Raw genomic sequence first — 22,468 nt, forward strand, 5'->3', positions numbered from 1 at the left:
TGCCCCCAATGTAGTGTTCTAGGTCCCATATTATTCATAATCTTCCTCAACTATCTCTCTAACTCTCTGGAAAATCCTCTTTATCTCTTTGCTGATGACTCCATTCTCTGCTGTGACATTCCTGATCCTTCTGATATGCAGGCAGCAGCCTCTTCCCTCTCTCCAGACCTTGACAAAATCAGAAACTGGTCAAACACTTTGAATATGTCTTTCAATCCTGAGAAATCCCACACACTCACAGTGAAAGGACTGTACCATAACCCTCCCATTTACTTTCTTAGCAATCCTCATGACGAAGTTCAGTCACCTAAACTCTTGGGTCTCACACTCAGCCATGATCTCTCTTGGACAAGCTACATTTCATAGTTGGCCTCCAAATCAAGACAGTGACTGTGCATCCTCTGTTATGTAAAGTCCTTCCTTGGCACACCTGACCTCCGATTCACCTACAAGGCTTTCATCTTCAGCTTGATGGAGTATGTGTGTATATATATCTATATATATATATATATATATATATATATATATATATATATATATATATATATATATATATATATATATATATATATATATATATACATCTCTCTCTCTCTCTCTCTCTCTCTCTCTCTCTATATCTCTCTCTCTCTCTATATATCTCTCTCTCTCTCTCTCTCTCTCTCTCTCTCTCTCTCTCTCTCTCTCTCTCTCTCTCTCTCTCTCTCTCTCTCTCCTCTCTCCCCCCCCCTCTCTCCTCTGGGCTGGCACCCTGCCTCACACCTTGCTCAGCTTGATAGTGTGGAAATGAAGGCCTTCAAGATCAGTGGAATATCTCGTGATGAAGCTGTGTGTATGGGACTATCACTTCACTATCAATGACAAGTCTGTGGTCTCTCTGTCTTCTTCCATCCCCTTTCTGGTCTTGCACCCTCTGCCCTCCCTGTGCTTCTTCATCACCCCCCCCCCCCCACACACACACACACACAAAAAAAAAATCAGGTATCTGCAGAATGCATGCAGTCCACCAGCAACTCCCTCCGAGTGAAACTATTAAAATCCCGATCCACTGCTCACCTCCACTCATTTGTTCCTCTTTTTTTCCACCTGTGGAACCAATTTGCAGACTCTCTTCACTCTCATTCTTTCCTCCAGGTCTTCAAGACAGCTATTCACCACCATCTCAAATCCTCCCCCATCCAGATCCTTAATGTTTTCTTCAGCCGTTAAACCACTCCCCATCCTTCCCCAAAAAATTGCTTCTTTATCCATCTTGTTCTCCCATTGTGTTCTACCCAACCCTCATCATTACATGTTACCTGTTTGGCTGTTTCTGTCTAATTTCTTCCTCTGCCCTGCTGTTGGCTCTGCCCCCTTCTCCTGCTCTTCCTTTTATGTTCTATCCTGATCTATTCTGTATTCTTGCTCTTCCACGAGCCTTGACTGTGTATACAAAAAATACATGATGGATTTGACTGCAACCTCTGCCAATATCCACACCCCTTTGTGTGTAGGCCAAATAAAAAGACTCAGGGAGGTGAGCTGCCAGTGTGCAGGAGAACAATTGACATGATGTGTGAAATCCCAAACAGCATACCTCTCTTCCAGCAAATTCCTGAACGTCTCACTGTCACTGCCTCAAATGGGCTTGGATCTTCCTCGAACACACTCCTTTTCATCTTGGAAGATATTGGTAAGATTTGGTTGGTTCTGGGGTTTCATTACTTACATAATTATTGTGCTGGTGTTTGATAATTTGCTTCATACTTTATGTCACTGTGGTATTGCATCATGTTTGAATTCTGACTACATCCTGAGTAGTACAGTCAAAATGTCGGATGACCTCCCAAAAATTGCAACAAAAGCAAACTCAACAGATTTTGATTCCTGGATATGTCCTCAGTGACAGAAAAAAAAGTCCTAAGGAATCCTCCAGGGGGAAAGTCCTGAAATCATGGAAATCCAATATGGCCACCACCCGGCTTGGGGGAAAATGAGAAAATTGTAAAGATTGATATTTTAATATGTAAATAGATGTTTTTCTGCATTCTAATTGTTTCTAGTTATGATCAGTATATTGATATACAAGAATAATTCTAAAAAAGTGAAATGCATTGTGGGTAAAATAAAAAATTATAGCTTTTTTGTCCAAAAATGTCAATTTTTTGTCCCGAAAAAATATATATTTACCTGATACTGATTTTGGCTCCTGGACCAAAAAAAAAAAGAAATGTTGAAGACACAAGATGAAATCAAGTCTATGGCAATACAATATAATAATGTAAATCATTGAAACATGACAAAATTCACAATTCCACTCGGGGCAATCACATCTGCTGATGAAGGTTTCGAAATGAAAATGAAAATTCGCATTAAACTCAGAAACTACATCCATTATAAACTTACTATACATGTTGAGAAAAATCAAGCGTATTAAAGTTAGAATTCGACAATGTCGTCATCATCCTCATCATTGTCACATGGAGTGCTTGTGCAGCCAGATCCCCTGCAGTTTCCACAAGCTGGAGTGCACTCAATGTTGTGCTTCTTGCATGTGCATCTCATGATGCTACATTCAGCCTGGCAGTTGCACATAATGACACGTAACATCTTTTCAGGAGCTGGAGCTATTGATGTCTGAAGTGGCACAAAACCCTCGTCAGACTTCTGTCAACCCCAGTCTGTCGGAAGAAGTTCATCTGCACATCCCTTCCATTCTTGGACTTGCAGATACACGTGCAGGCTGTGATACGTTGCTGCTTCTGATGTTGGTGGTAACGTCTATGGTTGCACGTGAGAGGAGCTCCAAGCCACCTTGTCCCAGTACCGCTGATACCGGAGGGTGTCCAGGGTGTCAGTTGACTTTCCGTTGTAGATTATCACCAATGTTTTTTCTCCTGCATCTGCCACATCACATACGGAAGCTGGATGTGTCTCAAAAACCTTGGCCTGCTCACGGAATGTGTTGTTTGCTTTGAACTTTTTGAGCGAAGCTGCCTTTCCAATCCCATGAAGAGGAGATGTCATGTCGCACCCAAGAACTGCATGTAGAAACAGTATGTGCTTGCATATCATGTCTGCACCAATCATTTTCTTTGTCGCCTTGATGTTCCAGATGCGAGGCTTCTTCGTGTTCTTCTTTGGATTGGGACAAAAGAAGAGGTCATGGGATTCTAAGCTTGCATGGTAGCATAGGAGGACGAGGAGGTCTGTGTCATCACCAACTAACACAGTGTTGGTGACAGTAGCAGACTGCATGGCCTTCAGTACAATCAGATCAGCATCCACTGAGGCATGGTGTGTCTCACAGTTCTTCTGAAGCTCTTCCCTCAACATAAAAATGAATCGCTGTTTATTCTGCCTATTGGCAAGAAACTGTTCCTTCTTCATTGTGAGACGCATGTCATCTGTAAATGTTACAGTAGTGCCAGCATTCCCTTTAGACCGTCTCTGGTGTGTCATGTCCTTCGTGTTGGTACTTTCATAACCATCAAACACGACTATGGCATCTCTGTACTTCTTTGTTATATAATCAGTGTACTGGTGGCATATGTCTCTGTATGTAGATCCACGAGACCATGGAATGCGTTGAACAAGTGCCCCGCCTTCCAAAACATACTGTTGCCCATCATTGGGGATATCGGCTGGGACATCGGATCCAAGAAGATCCCAGATGGCATCAGCAAAGACTGGCTTGTGTGCTTCTCGGAGCTGAAGAGAGGAATCAAAGAGGGCTGGTGGATAGCTGCACAGTTCATATTTGAAGGCCGACTCCAGTTCTTCTGCTGTCTGTGCAACAGTGATCAGTCTCTGGAAGAGGAGTTGTGGGTCAACCGGGACTTGCTCTCCATCAATCTTGACAGATGACTTCATGCCGAGGGTGAAACTTGGTCTTTCCTCTTAAATGTGTACCCGGCAGGTGTTTTTCCATCCATAGATTTCAATATTTTGGCTCCTACATCATGTGCTGTATCGACGTTGATGGAGGGGGGGGGGGTGTGCATGAACTCCAGTTGCAATGTTCCTCAGAGGTGGATCACTACTGAACTGATTCCGTTCCTGTAAATACTGAAGAGCTGATAGTGTGTCCTTCCAGTCACGAGATAGATATGCTGCCTTAGAAGTCCTTTCTTTCAAGCTTCTGGGTCTCACTATCTGCCATGACCTTTCCTGAGAAAGCCACATTTCAAACCACACCTCCAAAGCCAGTCGCCGACTGGGAATCCTTCGTCGTGCAAGGTCCTTCCTCGGCCCACCTGAGCTCCTGACCACTTACAAAGCTTTTGTCCGCAGCCTGATGGAGTACTGCTCTCCCCTCTGGGCTGGCGCTCCTACTTCCAACCTTTCTCGGCTTCATGATGTAGAAACCAAGGCATTTCGGATCATTGGCATCTCCCGCAATGAGGCTGAGTCTTTGGGCCTCTCACTCAATCACCGCAGGTTGGTCGGTGGTATTTCTGTCTTCTACCATATCCTCTCCAGCCTCGCCCCCCTCTGCTCTCTCTGTGATTAGTCCCCACCACATTTCCGCAGGGCACTCAAGGTCCGCCAACAACCCCCTTCTGGTAAAACTACCAAAATCACGAATCACTGCTCACCTTCACTCTTTCATTCCTCTTTTTTCCCACCTTTGGAATAAACTCCCTCTACTCACTCTATTCATTCCCATTCTTCCCTCCAGGCCTTAAAAACAGCTCTTCACCACCACCTCTTATCATCCCCCATCCAAATCCTCGATCATTTCTACCCCCGATAATCCACCCAAGCCCACTTCCTTCAATTCCCCTGCTTTCCTTCCTGAAAGTCCCTGTAATGTCCATCTTCTATTCCCCATGTTCCCCATCCCATCCCTCTCCCTTCCACAGATCTCCAAACATCTCTGTTCCCCACTATTTTGTCCTTCCCACTCCCTCCCCTCCTGTCGCATGCCCCCCCCATCGCATTCCCCCCCGTCGCATGCCCCCCCCTTGATGTGCGTTGTGTGTTAGCTCTCATATGAGCGACAAGGTTTCCAAAAAAAAAATTGTCTTGCCTTGGTCATGTCCTTCTTCTGCTCTACAGTGTTGTAGTTCACACCTGTGAGCTCCTGCATTGCCTGGTTTATTTTGGCACAGGCAGGCATTGATAGTAGCCATACCGGCCATTGTTGCTCTGTCATTCCTCGCCCTCGTGTGAACCCCCTGCTGGTCTTCAAACTTCTCATCAGAACTTGTTCGATGATCAGGTCAGATGAAAGACCTGCCCACAGGCGATCACTTAATCGAACCACATGGAACCCCTCATCAAAACATTGTTGGACATTGGGATGTTGAATTTTGAGGTTGGACATCTGCTGCAGATACACCCTCGCAAATTTGGCATACCGGTTGTGGCCCGAGACTGCCAGGTAAGGCAGCATTTCCTGGATGGCCTGTTGATGTAGTGCCCAGTTCCCAGTGTGGTCTGCCAGGATGTGTTTGCATAGAATGTCTAGCATGTCCATGTACTGAACCCAGAGCGCTCCAGTTCTGGAAGATATCTTTGCAGACTCGGGATGCTTCTGAAGGTGGTCTTTGATTCGTTTCAAGACGTCAGACTTGCATACTTCTTCCACAGACTGGGGTTGGCAGAAGTGTGACGAGGGTTTTGTGCCACTTCAGACATCAACAGCTCCAGCTCCTAAAAAGATGTTACGTGTCATTAGGTGCAACTGCCAGGCTGAATGTAGCACCATGAGATGCACATGCAAGAAACTCAACATTGAGTGCACTCCAGCTTGTGGAAACTGCAGGGGTTCTGGCTGCACAAACACTCTATGTGACAATTATGAGGATGATGACGACATTGTCGAGTTCTAACTTTAATACGCTTGATTTTTCTCAACATGAAAAGTAAGTTTATAATGGATGTAGTTTCTGAGTTTAATGCGAATTTTCATTTCGAAACCTTCGTCAGGCAGATGTGATAGCCCCGAGTGGAATTGTGAATTTTGTCATGTTTCAATGATTTACATAATTATATTGTATTGCCATAGACTTGATTTCATCTTGTTTCTTCAACGTTTATTTTTTTTTGTCCAGGAGCCAAAATCAGTATCAGGTAAATATTATTTTTTTCGGGACAAAAAATTGACATTTTTGGACAAAAAAGCTATAATTTTTTTTTTACCCTCAATACATTTCACTTTTTTATAATTATTCTTGTATATCAATATACTGACCATAACTAGAAACAATTAGAATGCAGAAAAACATATTTAAATATTAAAATATTAATCTTTACAATTTCTCATTTTCCCTGAAGCCGGGTGGCAGCCAGATTGGATTTCCATGATTTTAGGACTTTGCCCCTGGAGGATCCCTTTGGACTTTTTTCTGTCACTGAGGACATATCCAGGAATCAAAATCTGTCGAGTTTGCTTTTGTTGCAATTTGTGGGAGGTTGACCAAATATTTCTGCTAAAATGCCTGTCCTGGAGATATATCATTGCTACAAGGGCTTCCAATATTATGCCCCTCATGGTCACTTTTCTTTTTGTGAAGTCAGTCATAATTTTACTTTAAAACAAATCTGGAGACGGCGATGGTTCACGAGCAATGTACACGGTTCGCCTTTTTTATTTTTTGACCTTCGAGGGAACGCCACGGGCAAACTGACGGGAATCGGGAAAACGTAAATGATGAAAGTTGTAGTACTCAAAGAGCACTACTTGCATACCAACTTTCATTCGAAACAGTTGAAAACTCAAGGAGCTCGATGCCCAATTTATTGATTTTTTGACATTTTCTAAGTTTGGGACGTTGTGACCTTGACCTTGGGATGAAAATGAAAAATCGAGCTCAGTGGGGCTATGCAGGTGCCATTGGGCTAACCAAATACCGAAACGCCTGCCATATTCGACAAACCCCCACGGAGAAGATGTAACTTGAAACCGGCTACCCCCTAAAAACACGTTTTTTTGGGGGTGGCTCCGCCCATAATGGGCGCAGCACGCCCATTCTCAGGAAAACACAACTAGATCATGATACAAACCTCACACCCAAACTTTTATCAGGATCGGATCAAAACCCACGGAGCTATGCTCGGGATAGACAGACAGACAGACACACCCATAACGAATAAAGTGGTCACTTACTGACTCGTGAACCAAAAATTGGGTAAGGGGGTTGGTTATAGAAGGCACGACCTGTTATGGTCTTTCTTTTGGGCGAATCTCTTAAAAACCATTTGCATTTCCTCCAAAACTCCAAGAGGAGTTTTAGAGTAAATGGTCTCCCTTCAAAGAAATATTGGAGATGGAGGGAATGAGGTTATAAACTGAATCTGAGTAAATCAGATGTTCATGTTCTCTTAAGTTACATCCACTACCTGACTAATGGAGATCGAGTCCGACATGAATGCATAGAGCTGTCTCACCTGGGTTTCATTCTGAAAAGACAAGCTCAAATCCATGCAATTACTTTTGATCGGGATATTTGAAAAGTGGTCTTTACACAAAGGCCACAAACTCTTCTTGATTTAAGGGTTGTGGGATTCTGCAACTCAATCAATCAGGACTTGTGTCATAGAGTAGTTTTAATAATATCATGCATTAGTTTGATTATGGACATGAAACCTTTGTAAGTCTAACCTAAGTGTAAGAATAACCTTTGTAAGTCTAACCTAAGTGTAAGTATTATAAGTGTCAGTGTAACTGAAACCTTTGATGTTGTAAAAAGTCAGTGTATTCTGAAATACAAATAGTTATGAAAGGTTCCAGTTCCTGGTATGATGCAGGATGAGTTACAACAGGGTGAGTTGCCTCCAATGGTGACTTCATTCACCATTCTCCAATATTTAGTACCTTTTGGGGAAACTAAAAAGCAAAATTTCCTTTTCATAGGATATATTCTCAGTCTTACACTTCCTCTGCAATAAGGAAACCCCCATTCATGTTACGTTTCAATATTTTCAAATGTTCTGTCACCGAGTTTAATTCCCCCTTCTGAGAGAAAGAGGAATTCGAGAAAAAGGTTTCGACTTGATGTCTGAAAGTGGTGTTAGTAACCGAAACCAATGCTTAAAGGGATTGATATCAATTCACATTGAAATTCCTTTTTCACCTTGTACGTCTTAAACATTTTCTCGTTTATAAACAGGCCATCTGGGTCTTTTGGGTCCTTCTGGACTTTTGGGTCATCAGGATCTTTTGTGTCTTTTCGGTCCTCGGGGTCTTTAGGGTCTTAAATGGTCGAAGGGATCTCAGCAGTCTAAAGCATCGAAAATATTTACTATGTCTCTAAATGCGTTTTTTGTTTGTTTGTTTGTTTTTTAAATCTGATATTATGCACTCAAAGGGTTTTGTCTGCATTTCAGTGAAACCAGATATCCCTGAGGAAGTTGTGGCTACAAGGAACTGCGATAACTTCAATCTTCGGGTTACGTGGAAGCCACCAGCAACGTGGAATTCAACAATCTTTCTCAAATACATTGTTAGATTTAAAATGCTGAATCAGCTGGACTGGAATGAGGTGAAGGTGGAATGGAATAGGATATGGAATTGAATAAGGTGTATTTTGCATTGGATACGATACAATTTCTCAATGAATGGCTGTATGACTGCGCAAAGTGACAATCACGAATGGCAGATTTTGTTTAGGTAACGGTTGTCCAGGAAAATCAACTGAACCACAAAATCAGCAATGAATTCTCAGAAATGATTGTGCAAGTTGCTGCACAGGATGCCAATGAAGATGGTGAGATGAGCTCATGGAGCATGGTTGCGAAAACCACCGCTTGTCCTCATAAGGGTACGTTTACTCAGCTAGTTTCATTGCTCACTCTGTGCTTTGCTGAGAGCATTCAAAAAAGGAAACTGTGAAGGACAATAACTACGTTGTAGTGATGCATTGTTGAGTAAGCAAGTATTTCGAAGGGAAAATCACGCGGTTTCCCCCAAATGAAAAGTGTTTGGACAGGCGTGTCCACGTAATCACAAATTTCATTCGAGATAAGAGAACTGAACTCCGAAATGGGAGGCAACTTGGGTCTGCAGAAGCATACTCTACCTGAACTTGTCTGGTTCTGGATTTGATCCTCTTTTTTTATTCTACAGTTGTCCAAGTTTCAGGCATCAACTTGTACTTACATTATGTGCTAGTTTACACTCACTGTACATGAAATGAAATTTGTAGACATAAGGCAAAGATGGAGAAAACAACACCATTATTGGATTTGAACCTGTGATTAGAACGTAATGAGTGAGGAAAAGGCTCAGATCCCCTGTGGAATATAATCTGATAATAAAGTCACCATTATGGTGAAGTGTTAGCAAAGGGGTATAGTGTTTAAAGGAGACATCACACATGCACTATGAATATTCTGTGTCTTCAACAAGATTAGACCGATACCTCAGCCATATAAACGTCATCAATAATTTCACCAAAATCGAATATACAAGTAAAAAGAACACCATTACTCAATTTAAAGTTGTATTAAAAATTCAATATATTTGCTGTTTGTGTAATGTTTCTTTTCATAAAGTTGTCAAAAAGTCCCATTAATGATTGGGTTTGTTGATGATTCCATGTGTACTCAAATCAGGAATGCGAGTTCAATTGTAAGTTGGGTTCATCGTGGTCTTTTGCATGTATAATTTGAGGTTATGCAACGAGAAATTTCTTGCTGATTATTATACATTTTAATTTTTCTCTTTTTTGACAACTGATACTACCACCCAAACCATGCATAAGCCTTCATTCTGTTGTTTTAATTATATTCTGGAAGGAAGAAAGTCATTCATGCAAAAGCTTTTCTTTCATTCACAAGTTAAATCTAGACCATAATGTCTCTCACTCTGGTGCTTTGACCGAAAGCAGGTTCAGTGCTGCCAACATATCTCCATGGCAAGGCAGTGGATTGTTTGCCTCAACTCTACCAGCAGATGTTAGGGTAGAAATTTGTAATTTGTTCAGGATGCCGGCAATAATTTGTCTCTCCTTCGTGAAAGACGCCATAGGAGCTTGAATATCCACCCACTAATGCTCGTCGCGCCAATATGACAGTTTACAGCTGAGTCGGGCCATCCTGACCATTCTGTCGGATCCATAACATAACTGGAAGGGCATTCGGTAGAACGCATACCTCCATCCCGTAATGCCTGATCCACGAGAACATATCGGGCCCAACACATTTTTGGAATATCATGCCAATCTGTCAATGGTGAAGAATCACTTGAAAAATTCTAGTAGTTGGATCTGGATACAGATCTTCATCAAAATCGAATCAGTTCGTCCTTGTCACACACCAAACCTGTCCACCAAGTTTCGTCCGAATCCACCCACAACTTTTTTAGATATCTTGCAATATAGTAGTTTAGCCCTGTCTCTCAATGGTGAAGAATCACTTAAAAATTCTAGTAGTCGGATCCGTATCCGTATCTTCACCAAAATCGAATCAGTTCGTCCTTGTCACACACCCAACCAGTCCACAAAATTTCAACCAGATGCGTCCACAACTTTTTGAGTTATCCGGTACACAGACGAACAAACAGACAGAAAGGGGTGAAAACATCACCTCCTTCCCCTTCGGTGGCGGAGGTAACAATCATTGCAAAACCATATACCCTATTGCTTCGATAAATGAAATGGAGTGTCGGTGGATAGTAGAATTAAGGAAACTAGTGCATGCCCGTAGATGTGTGGCCGTACGTGGAAACCCTCCTCCCCCCCCCCCGCAAAAAAAACTCAAACCGCGTGCCAGAAACAACAACCACACAAGCCGTTCCTTCGCTTTCACGTGCCCGTCCGTGCGTGGCTGTACGTGCAAAAAAAAAATATATATATATATATATATATATATATATATATATATATATATATATATATATATATATATATATATATACACACTTTAAAACCGGTTGCCAGAAACAAACACACAGGCCGTTCCTTCGCTCTCGCGTGGCCGTACGTGCGTGGCCGTACGTGCGTGTCCGTACGTGCATGGCCTACGTGCGTGGCCGTACATACAAAAAAAAAATTAAAAAAAAAACTTTCATACCGCGTGCCAGAAACAACAACCACACAGGCTGTTCCTTCGCTCTCGCGTGCCCATATGTGCGTGGCCATACATGCAAAAAAAAACAAACTTTCAAACAACTCACAGGCCATTCCTTCGCTCTCAAAAACGACGACTGGATTGGGGCATTGTGTTTATCTATAAATGTGGATAAGAAATCGAGAAATTATTGGAATACAGTAAGTCATCACTGTCCAAAAGTAGTGCGTGCCCGTACGGAATGTTCACATCATTCCACGAATTATCGCTTGCATTGAAGTAACAACTGCTGTGATACTTACACATAGAGTTAATTAAAATCAAGTTTACCTCCATGTCTTTGCTTGCCATGACATTCGCTGCCATTTGCCATTGGCACTCCTACCCCACGGTAACTAAGGCACCGATTGATCCCCATCGTAACCAGCACGGCACGTGACGTCATCGTCGGCCGGCGGTGCACCGGCCTATGCAGCCATGCCTATGCAGCACGTGTCCTGTCATTGGTTGGTAAATAAATGGCCATAACTTGGGAATCACTTGTCCGATTAATATCAAATATTGAAAAGGCACATACTCAGGTCCCCAGCAATATATCTGGCAAGTTTCAATTAGATCGGACCAGTGGTTGTCAGGAAACAGTGATCACAGACACACAGAAACACAGAAACACAGACACACAGACACACACACACAGACACAGACACAGACACAGACACAGACACAGACACAGACACAGACACAGACACAGACACAGACACAGACACAGACACAGACACACACACAGACACAGACACAGACACAGACACAGACACAGACACAGACACAGACACAGACACAGACACAGACACAGACACAGACACAGACACAGACACAGACACACAGACACACAGACACACAGACACAGACACAGACACAGACACAGACACAGACACACACACACACACACACACACACACACACAGGTTGCTGAAATTATAGATAGATGAAATGAGGTCAATGAGATGACAAATGAAGGGGTTGAATGCAGACTGCAGAGCAATGAGTAAGGAAACCCGTCGTTGTGAATCGTTTTTACCACCAAATTGAGATGTATTTTGTTGGCAAGCTTGTCGAGTAGAGCTGATTTCCTTAACACTTCCAAAGGCCACAGCGTTTTGACAATTGGAAACAAAAAAAAGTTGTGCACTTTTTTTGATAAATTATTTTTGGAACAATTTTTCTTCAATAAATAAATAATAATAAAAATCGTCTCCATGTACATTGTACACACCTTTATCTCGTTAGCACCTCTTCATTAGCAACATCGCTGAGGAAACGGCGCTTCTTCTTTGTTTCCTCGTCCAGGGCAAGAACACGGAGGCTTTTAATGGCCAATTATTCAATTAGCGCCAACGTATTTTGCCTTTTTGCAAGGAAAAACATAAAGAGAAGAGAAGAGAAGAGAAGAGAAGAGAAGAAACCCATAATGGCGAACGCGGCTGAGTTTCTCTTCCCCATCGACCACGGCTACGCAGCAACGCTTCCTGTCATTGGTTGATAAAAAATGGCCGCAGCAACGGTTCCTGTCATTGGTTGGTAAATAAATGGCCATAACTTGGGAAACACTTGTCCGATTAATATCAAACCTTGAAATGCACATCCTCAGGTCCCCAGCAATATATCTGGCAAGTTTCAATTAGATCGGACCAGCGGTTGTCGAGAAACAGCGGTCACAGACACACACACACACACACACACACACACACACACACACACACACACACACACACACACACACACACACACACACACACACACACACACACACACCTGGAATTATAGATAGATGACCTGGATGCATCAAGTGACATGTGAGATTATAATTCATATGATATGCATGCAGATAGGATCCTGACATGATGGGTCAAATGACGTTTTTTTGTATTTCACTGCATAGAAAATTGCACAGGAAAAGATGCCTTATTAAAAATGAAACAATAAACTGATAATTATTCCCACAGGAAAACCAACGGTGATCTCAGTATCCTCCTGCTCTGGATTTTCCCAGTTTCATCCCAAAAAGACAATTCATTCAGTGCAATCAAAAGGCAAGCCCATATGATTTTAGTTGGAAAATGACATGCTATTATAAAATACTTTATTTTCCATGAAAGTCCGAAAAAAAAAATTCTTTTTCCTTTTCACAGGTTCTCAATCAGTCACTTCCCTTTGTGCTTTAAAGTTAGCACTGCTGAATCTCGGGATTCTGTTGCTTGCGTGAGCAGAAAGTCCCAGGTACACTTCATGTTAAAACATTTCCTTTGTGCATGCTTTGAATTTGAATAAAACCAATCCTAGCATTCAATTGAAATGATAAATAAACCAGCAAATAAGGAGAAAGAGGTTGTGGAGTTTTTGCATTTTTAATCCTTTCAACATGGGATTTTTTTTTTTAAACAGTCAAACTTTGACACAGTTGCCTTTGAGCTGTCCAGCTTGGGTTGGAATCTCGACCCAACTATAAACTCTATTTGGTGTTCTGCATGCAGGTAATTCATCAATGTGTGTGTCAAAGGGAAAAACATTCCCCGGATGATCCACAAGATCCACAAGCCTTTTTTGTATACACTGTCGAGGCTCATATGAGAGCTAACACACAGAACATACAACAAGGGGAGCCGTCCATGCCGTCAAGCTGAGCAAGGTGTGAGACAAGGTGCCAACCCAGAGGAGAGAGGGGGGGGCGACAGGTAATTCATCAATGTGTGTGTCGTCCATCAGATGGATGTCAACCGGTCATCACGTCTGCCGGCATTAGTTGGTGGACGTTAAGGATCCCATTGTGTCCTTCGTGAGGAGTGGGTGAGCTATCGCCGTTACTCTGAACAAATTACTGTCACCTTCATTTGAATATTAGACCTGACCAGAGTGCTTCGTGAAAGACTTCATCCAAAAACATTCCCCAGATGACTGCGCAATAAGCTGGGAACAACTGTGGTCATTAAACAAGAAGTAGTAATTGTTGTAGTAGAAACTTTGACAAGTAATTTAACTAAAGTTAATCAATTTGGAAATTAAAACATTCCATGAACAAGCTTGTGAGTTGTTTCAGTTTTGACGGATGATCCACATGAATTTTGTACTTTGCATGACACGTAGTGTTGACCAAAAGTTCATCCCTGATCCAACGGGCACAACCGAGGTTTGGAAAAAGTGTGCAGCTCGGACAAAGTTAGGCTTGATCCAGTGAGTCAGTAGCAAAGCTTTTACGTAAATGGCTTTATCAGTCCACCACACAACTGTTTGAGCATTGCCATAGTGCAGTGGATATTTTGATAACAGCAGTGGTCAACATTTCTTCCAACAGAAATATGGAACTTTTTTCCACTTTGGAAAAAAAAAAACTGTCCTTTTGCTCAACAAAGTTTATTATTCGAGCAAAATATCTACAAGCAAGGACCTTCATTGAAATATATACATTGAAGCAAGAATGATGTCCCCTAAATATTGATAACCAAACATAATGAACTAATACTTTACTATAATGTGCAGGAATTTGTAATCATTTTTCGTGAAAAACACAATCTGGGATCTTTAACGTTCACTGACAATCAATATTGACAGACGGGTGGGTCTTCCAGCATAACATCCTTTGGATGGATGGCACACACATTGAAGCCTCAGCCTGCATGTGAAACATTTGAATGACAATTTATAGCTGGGCCCAGATTCGAACCCAGGCTAGACAGCTCAAAAATAACTGGGCATACCTCTCAGAGGAGGAGAAGATTGGGACCATACTCTGTGCAGAGCATTGGTGCTGCTTAAGCAGTCTCCTTGACTATTGCGCACAATCCTGGATAGGTCGCTACTCCGACACAGGATACCAGCATGCTGGCACTCATTTTGTCGACCTCGGAAGGATGACAGGCCGAGTTAACCCCGGCTCAACAGCTGAGCAAGATTTGAACTCAGGACCCTGGGATCCAAAGCCCACCACCCTAACCATTAAGCCAATACCAGGCATACCTCTCATTATATCCTGTTAAATAGCTAAATTGGTGACATCACAGAGGTATTCAAACAAAGTGTAATGTGTAAATCAGAAACAAGGTCAAAAATGGTTTCTGAAAACATCAAAGCAGTAATTTTTTTTTTTGTATCCAAAGTCGAGGCTCGTGGAAGAGCGAGAACACACAATGGATGAGGATGCAACATAACAAAATGAACAGCAGAAAGAGAAGGGAGAAATGCCAACAGCAGGGCCGATGGAAAAAATAGACGGAGATGGACAAATGAGGGATGCGGGTAGCGATGAGGTGAAGGGGACAACGCAAGGGGTGGCCAAGATGGACACAGAAGCAAAATTGGGGGAGGGGTGGGTGGTTTAACAGGTGTAGAAAAGATCATGGTTTTGGATGTGGGATGATCTGAAATGGTGGTGAACAGCTGTTTTGAAGGCTTGGAGGGAAGAAAGACATTGAAGAGAATGTGGAAGTTGGTTCCACAGTTGGGAAAAAGAAAAACAAATGAGTGGAGGTGAGCAGAGATTCTGGATTCTTGAAGTTTTACTAGAAGGGGGTTGCTGGTGGATCGCACATGCAGATACCTGGTGGGGACACAGCACGGAGAAGAGAGAGGGTGCAAGATCAGAAAGCTGTCGGAAGAAGACAGAAAGACAATTTACCAGTTGGCAATGGCAAAGTAGTAGGCCCACGGACTTAGCTTCATTGTGGGAGATTCCAATGATCTTCAAGGCCTTCATGTCCATGGCGTCAAGCTAAGGAGGTTGTGAGGTCAGGGCACCAGCCCAGAGGGGAGACAGTATTCCATCAAGCTGTGGATGAAAACGTTGGAGGTGGATAGGAGGTCAGGTGTGCCATTTGCATGACAAAGGATGCCCAATCGACTGGCTTTGGACATTGAAATTTCTGTTTGACCAAGTGAGATCATGGCTGAGAGTGACACCAATTGTTTGAGTGATGACTTCTTTGAGAGGGTTGTTGAGAAAGTAGATGGGAAGGTTTGTTGTATGGTCCTTTCAGAGAAAAAGAGAGAAAGAAGAGAGGGAGAGGGGGAGAGGGGAGATAGAGAGAGAGACAGGGGAGAGAGAGAGAGAGAGAGAGAGAGAGAGAGGGAGAGAGACAGAGAGAGAGAGAGAGAGAGAGAGAGAGAGAGAGAGAGAGAGAGAGAGAGACAGACACACACACACACACACACACACACACACACACACACACACACACACACACACACACACACACACACACACACACGTCAGGATTGAAAGACATATTCCAAGTGTGCGATTTTTGTCAAAGTCTGAAGGGAGGGAAGAGGCTGCAACCTGTCTATATGAAGGATGAGGAATGTCACAGCAAAGTGTTGAGTCATCAGCAAAGAGATAAGGAAGATTTTCCTGAGAGTCAGAGAGATGTTGATGAAAATTCAGAATACGATGGGGCCTAGAACACTGCCTTGGGGCACTCCAGCCTTGGCAGGGAGAGGAGAATCTCGGTTTGAATTTGAACCGACATGAGTTGCAACAACCGACATGATTACAGTTTACAAGATCATGGTAGATGAAGTAAGAATACCAGTGGAAATGTTCTTCACAAGGGTAATCCACCAAATTACCTAACGACACACGTTCAAGCTGCAAAGACACAGATCAAGACTGGATATTAGAAGCAAGTTCTTCAGTCAGAGGATTGTTATAGATTGGAACAGTCTCCCCAATAGTGTGGTTGAAACAAAATCGATTCATTCCTTTCAGGCCAAACTTGACATTCATTGGTGGAATCAAAGGTTCCTGAAAGACAGTCCTTAAAACATACATAAATGGTGTGGAAAGTATTACCAGATACTGCAGAGAAGACCGTGATGATTACAGGAATATTCCTTCTTTCCCGCATGATGACAATGATGATGAGGATGATGAGAAAGGATTGAGAGCCACACTTTAGCTGTGAGAGTGAAGGAAGTCATTGACCCAAGAGGGTGGTTGGCCATAAATGCCATAAGCAGACAGTTTGGAGAGAAAGGCAGCATGCCAGACGAACGGAAGCTCGAGATACGTCCAGAGAGATGGCCCTGATCCATTGTTGGGAGCGTAGGAGTAGCATGTCCAATGTAGACTGACCTGGTCTGAATTTGAATTGATGATCTGAGATGTGGTCATTGGAGAAAAAGGAAAGATTTTATGTGAACTGCAATGATGGATTCCATGACTTTGCTGATGATTGGAATTAAGCAAATTGGCCTGTAGTTAAGGGAATCCGTTTTTGCACCTTTTTCTGACGAAGTGACTGACGAAGTCACTGGGGGCATTATGTTTTCGGGTTGTACTTTCGTCTGTCCATGCTAATTTTCTGTTTTCTCTGCAACCGCTTATTCGATTGACACAAAATTTTCACCACAGGTGTGACTACTCATGTATAATGTTTCAATGTACTTTGGACATCGTAGGTTCTGTGGTGGGGCAGCCATGTTTGAAAAAAAGCAAAAACTTTGGACTTGTCCATATCTGAAACCGCTCCATGTAAAAATTGAAACTTTGCACGTGTGAAGTACTCCCCATGGGAAACAAGTGCTTTTTTGATGTTATAGGAGGCTTCGTTATGATGTCATATTTGCATATGTCAAACGCCTTACCCGATCAGTATGAAAATTTTTGTATGATCAGTATGAAAAAAAGATATATATATATATATATATATATATATATATATATATATATATATATATATATATATATATATATATACATGAAAAAATTTTATTAACATAAAAACCTTCAAAAATATTATTCTCTAATATTGCTGAAACGGCTGAACGGCTGAAACGGCTAAACAAATCGAGGCGAAACTTTACAGGTATGAAAACCCATCGATAAGGAACAAAAGCTTCTCCAGCTATGATGTCATAGGTCACATGGTTTGACAGCGATGATGTTTTTTGAAGAATAAAACTTTTAAAATCCGCTTCTCCAAAACGGCTTGACAGAACGAGAGGAAACTTCACCCACATGATCCACAAGCCTTTTTTGTATACACTGTCGAGGTTCGTATGAGAGCTAACCCACAGAACATACAAGGGGAGCATGAGACAAGAGGGGTGGGAAAGGGAAGGAAAAAAGCAGTGGGGAACAGAGACATTAGAAGATCTGTGAAAGGGAGAGGGATGGGGTGGGGTACACAGGGTAAACAAGAAGGACACTACAGGGACTTTCAGGACAGAAAGCAGGGAATTTGAAGGAGGTAGGTTTGGGGTGAATTAGCAGGGGTAGAAAAGATCAAGGATTTGGATGTTGGATGATAAGAGGTGGTGGTGACCAGCTGTTTTGAAGGCCTGGAGGGAAGAATGGGATTGAACAGAGTAAGGGAGTTTATTCCAAAGGCAGGGAAAAAGAGGCATGAAAGAGTGAAGGTGAGCAGTGATTCGTGATTTTGGTAGTTTTACCAGAAGGGGGTTATTGGCGGACCTTGAGCGCCCTGCGGAAATATGGTTGGGACAAATTGCAGAGAGAGAACAGGGGGGGAAGACTGGAGAGGAGACGGTAGAAGACAAAAGAAGAGAAAGTTGAGAGGCAGGAGCACCAGCCAAGAGGGGAGAGCAGTACTCTCTCAGGCTGCAGACAAAAGCTTTGTATGTGGTCAGGAGCTCAGGTGTACCAAGGAAGGACTTTGCACGACGAAGGTCCTTTCGAAGAGACGTAGTGAGGGGGTGAGATTTGTCAGGATTGAAAGACTTGTTCCACCTGTTAGACCAGCTTGTGATTTTATCCAGATGTGCAGAGAATGAAGAGGCTGCTGCTTGCCGATCTAAGGGATGACAGATGGTACAGCAGATGGTGGAGTCAAAGCAATGATGATGTACCAGCATGTACCAGGAAGATGATGTTCCTTGGGTCTACCAGGGTGTTCACGAAAAATTAATAGGTCACATGGTCTGGCACCCCCCCCCCCAAAAAAAAAAAAATTATCATAAAGTTTTTTAAAATGTGACTCTTGAAATACTTCATTAATCATTGTGAAACATCACAATTAGGATCTCGTAGTCACGTGGGATACATGTTTTAAATTTCAACCTGATCGGATGCTTGGTATGGCAGCCAGAATTATTTAATATCTTGAATCTGGGTTCAGGGATTCAAATATACCTTGGTACAAGTATGTATAATGATGTAATACTGTGTGTGTGTGTGTGTGTGTGTGTGTGTGTGTGTGTGTGTGTGTGTGTGTGGGTGTGTGTGTGTGTGTGTGTGTGTGTGTGTGTGTGTGTGTGTGTGCAGGGGGGTGGGGGGGCGCATATCTGGTAACATCATGACATTGAAGAGTATCCTTCTATTTTGCGTAATGCTGTGATGGTGGCTGGTTTCCAAGCAGATGGAAGATGACCTATGGTAAGTGACAAGGTGAAAAGGGCAGAGAGAAGATGTGCAAGAGCAGAATAGCAGGTTTTTCAGAAAAGTGAGCTGATGCTGTCAAGTCCAGTAGTACAGTCAGAATCCATGGAAGTCAGAAACTTCTCCACCTTCTCAGGTGCAAAAGACAGTCCAGGAGTAGTTTGGTACGAATGGGGAGGGTGGGTGGAAAAAGAGAAAGAGAAAGAGAAAGAGAAAGAGAGAGAGAGAGAGAGGTTGGAGACACAAAATTTGGAAGCAAACACAGAATTGAGCAGAGTTGGCTCTGATGCCATTTGTGGAGATGGAAGGGATGGAGACAGACTTACAAGTTGCCACCAGGATTTAGAGGCAGGAGCTAAGATTGAAAGTTCATTCTTGAGGTTGGACCATTGTTTTCTGGCTCTCCTGTGAGTGGACACACACTTGTGGATGTTTTGGAATGCACTGGGATTGCCTTCGGTCTAATTTACTTTCCAGGAAAAGAGGGCAAGTTGTTTTCAGGGCAACTGCCTCACTACATGATTCAGTGTTCTGTGGACAAGAAGAAGGGTAGGATAATTGAAGGCAAGATATGATGTATCTGTGCATGATAGAGCACAAGTTTCTGTCGGAGAATTCGCAGACTGAGTTAACATCAGGGCTAGTTGATATCGGAGACCAGTCCTGAAGAGAGATGGCTGCTTGCAGTTACTGCCAATCAACTTGGGACTTGCTGACTTTGAGCAGCTCTCCAATTATAGCCAGGGAGATGTTGACCTTCAAAAGCATGTGATCAGATGAACCAATTGGAGCAAGGGAATAGCAGGACACATTGTGGGAAGTTAGTCATCACCAAGTCCAGAAGAGAGGATTTGCCATTGGGAGAAATTCGGGTTGGAATGTTCACAGATGAGTTAGTCCAATGGAGTCACAGAAGTCCTTTGTTGAAGTGCCATGGCTGGTGAGAGGAGTACCAACACCCAACCAAGTTGCACGATGACAATTGAAATCGACATATGAAGAAAAGAGAGTTGGGATGAGTGGTTAAAAGTTTGTCCATGTTATCTGAGAGAGATCTAGATAGTCATCACTGTTAGGATGACGGTACAATGCAAACAAGAGGTGGGAGCGGAGTGGAAGTTGCAGACAGAGGTACTCCTGGGAATTCGGAGGTGCATTATCAGTGCCAGGGCAGTGAAAAATTGAGTTATTGATGTAAAGTGTAACTCTGCTGCCAGGGCGTGATTCAGTTCTATCAAATTGGATGAGACAATAACTGGCGAGAGACACTGAGGAGTTAGGGACGCCCTGTGTGAAGAAGGATTCTGTTTAACAAATGTCTTGTTTATCGGCAGCGGATTGGATTGAGAGATGTGTTAGGTAAGAGCAGTTACCTCAGATGGTTGAGGTCCACAAAGTTCGAGATATGGCGTTGGGAGGGTGGGGGGAGGCTTTGCAAGGGCAAGCCTCACCCGCACCAGCATTGGGGGGGGGGAGGGGGCTTTGCGAGGGCTCGGTGAAGATAAGGGGGTGTGGGGTGAGGGGGAACGTTTGAGTGTGCGGGGTGCGGGTAAGGGTTTGTGAGTGTGTGAGGTGCGGGTGAAGGTTTGAGAGTGTGTGAGGTGCGGGTGAAGGTGTGAGAGTGTGTGGAGTGCGGGTGAGGGTTTGAGAGTGTGTGCAGTGCGGGTAAGGGTTTGAGAGTGTGTGCAGTGTGGGTGAGGGTTTGAGAGTGTGTGCAGTGCGGGTGAGGGTTTGAGAGTGTGTGCAGTGCGGGTGAGGGTTTGAGAGTGTGTACAGTGCGGGTGAAGGTTTGAGAGTGTGTGGAGTGCGGGTGAGGGTTTGAGAGCGTGTGCAGTGCGGGTGAGGGTTTGAGAGTGTGTGCAGTGCGGGTGAGGGTTTGAGAGTGTTTGCAGTGCGGGTGAGGGTTTGAGAGTGTGTACAGTGCGGGTGAGGGTTTGAGAGTGTGTGCAGTGCGGGTGAGGGTTTGAGAGTGTGTGGAGTGCGGGTGAGGGTTTGAGAGTGTGTGGGGTGCGGGTAAAGGATTGAGAGTGTGTGGGGTGCGGGTGAGGGTGTGAGCGTGTGTTGGGTGCGGGTGAGGGTTTAAGAGTGTGTGGGGTGAGCGTTTGAGAGTGTGTGGGGTGCGTGTGAGGGTTTGAGAGTGTGTGGGGTGCAGGTGGGGGTTTGAGGGTGTGGGGTTAAGGTGAGTGATGGAGTGTAGGGGATGGCATCGATTCCAAATTACCAACTTTGACACACGGAGATAAAGATCATGGGATGGGAGACAGGATCGCCTTTTGTCGGCATTGAGAAAAGAGGTGCTGTATGAGTGTGGAATGGGGGGGGGGGGGGAGACCAAGGTTGGTTGACCCACGTGTCTTGCTGCCAAGCAGCTCATAAAAAAAAAGACTTGTGAAGAAGAAGAAAATGGGCAACATGTATCGTGGTGGAATAGAAGATCACCTGAAGCATTTATAAAGGAGATACAAGGGTTGAGATGTATTCCTAAAATGATTCTTTTATTTGGAAAAAAGGAAGTGTTTATATTTTTCTACATTCAGTTTGGATTTAAGAGAGGGCGGGGGTGTAGAACCGAAAGCAGAAGGAAATTCAAATGGAAATGACAATCATTACGGAGTGCAAAATAAAGTTTTGTTTGTTTGTTTTTGTTACTTAAAGCAAGATGAGGAAACAGGATAATGTTGAGGAAATAGAAGCAAGATACACCACATGGCCAAAAGTATGTGGACACCAAAATCCAAATCCACTAATTCGAAGGATGATTGTTAGATGGCTTGTTAGATGTAATAACCTAACTAAAAGAATTCGCAACGCAGCCTTTGATTCTCCCACGAGACAAAAGGAAGGGGATCTGACTACACACATACTTAACGACATAACTGACTTTTGGGAGATCTGTATGTTGAATGCATATGGTTTCCAGACCAGTAACAATATACAGCCTTCATTCTGAAAACACTCCCTTTGTCCCCGAAATGATTCCCTCTGCTTCTTAAATGTAAAACCTTCCTCCCTACACCATTATTCCAGCCATTGGTTGACATCTATCGTTCTGCTCATAATTTTGAGATCATTTCCATCTTGGGA

At 43.2% G+C, this 22,468-nt stretch overlaps 1 protein-coding gene across 6 annotated transcripts in view; it reads left to right on the plus strand.

The window, feature by feature from the left end:
* LOC147015456 (interleukin-27 subunit beta-like) overlaps nucleotides 1–22,468 on the plus strand; it is a 100,824-nt gene that overhangs the window by 64,268 nt on the left and 14,088 nt on the right. For 3 of the 6 annotated variants that reach the window (XR_015050344.1, XR_015050345.1, XR_015050343.1), the window contains exons 6-11: nucleotides 1,494–1,672; nucleotides 8,314–8,468; nucleotides 8,597–8,747; nucleotides 12,999–13,085; nucleotides 13,185–13,272; nucleotides 13,527–13,727. Coding sequence is in view for 3 of the 6 variants with exons in the window: in XM_085850219.1 (XP_085706345.1) it covers nucleotides 1,494–1,672; nucleotides 8,314–8,468; nucleotides 8,597–8,747; nucleotides 12,999–13,085; nucleotides 13,185–13,258 (646 nt within the window). In the remaining 3 variants the exon portion in view is untranslated. Of the gene's footprint in view, nucleotides 1–1,493; nucleotides 1,673–8,313; nucleotides 8,469–8,596; nucleotides 8,748–12,998; nucleotides 13,086–13,184; nucleotides 13,381–13,526; nucleotides 14,072–22,468 lie in introns of those variants that run through there. The other 3 variants (XM_085850219.1, XM_085850220.1, XM_085850221.1) reach the window with 3 other exon arrangements.

This window comes from Eptatretus burgeri, chromosome 12 (genome assembly GCF_056783735.1).
Source record: "Eptatretus burgeri isolate ZD-2024b chromosome 12, Ebu_testis_v1, whole genome shotgun sequence".
Lineage (NCBI taxonomy): Eukaryota > Metazoa > Chordata > Myxini > Myxiniformes > Myxinidae > Eptatretus > Eptatretus burgeri.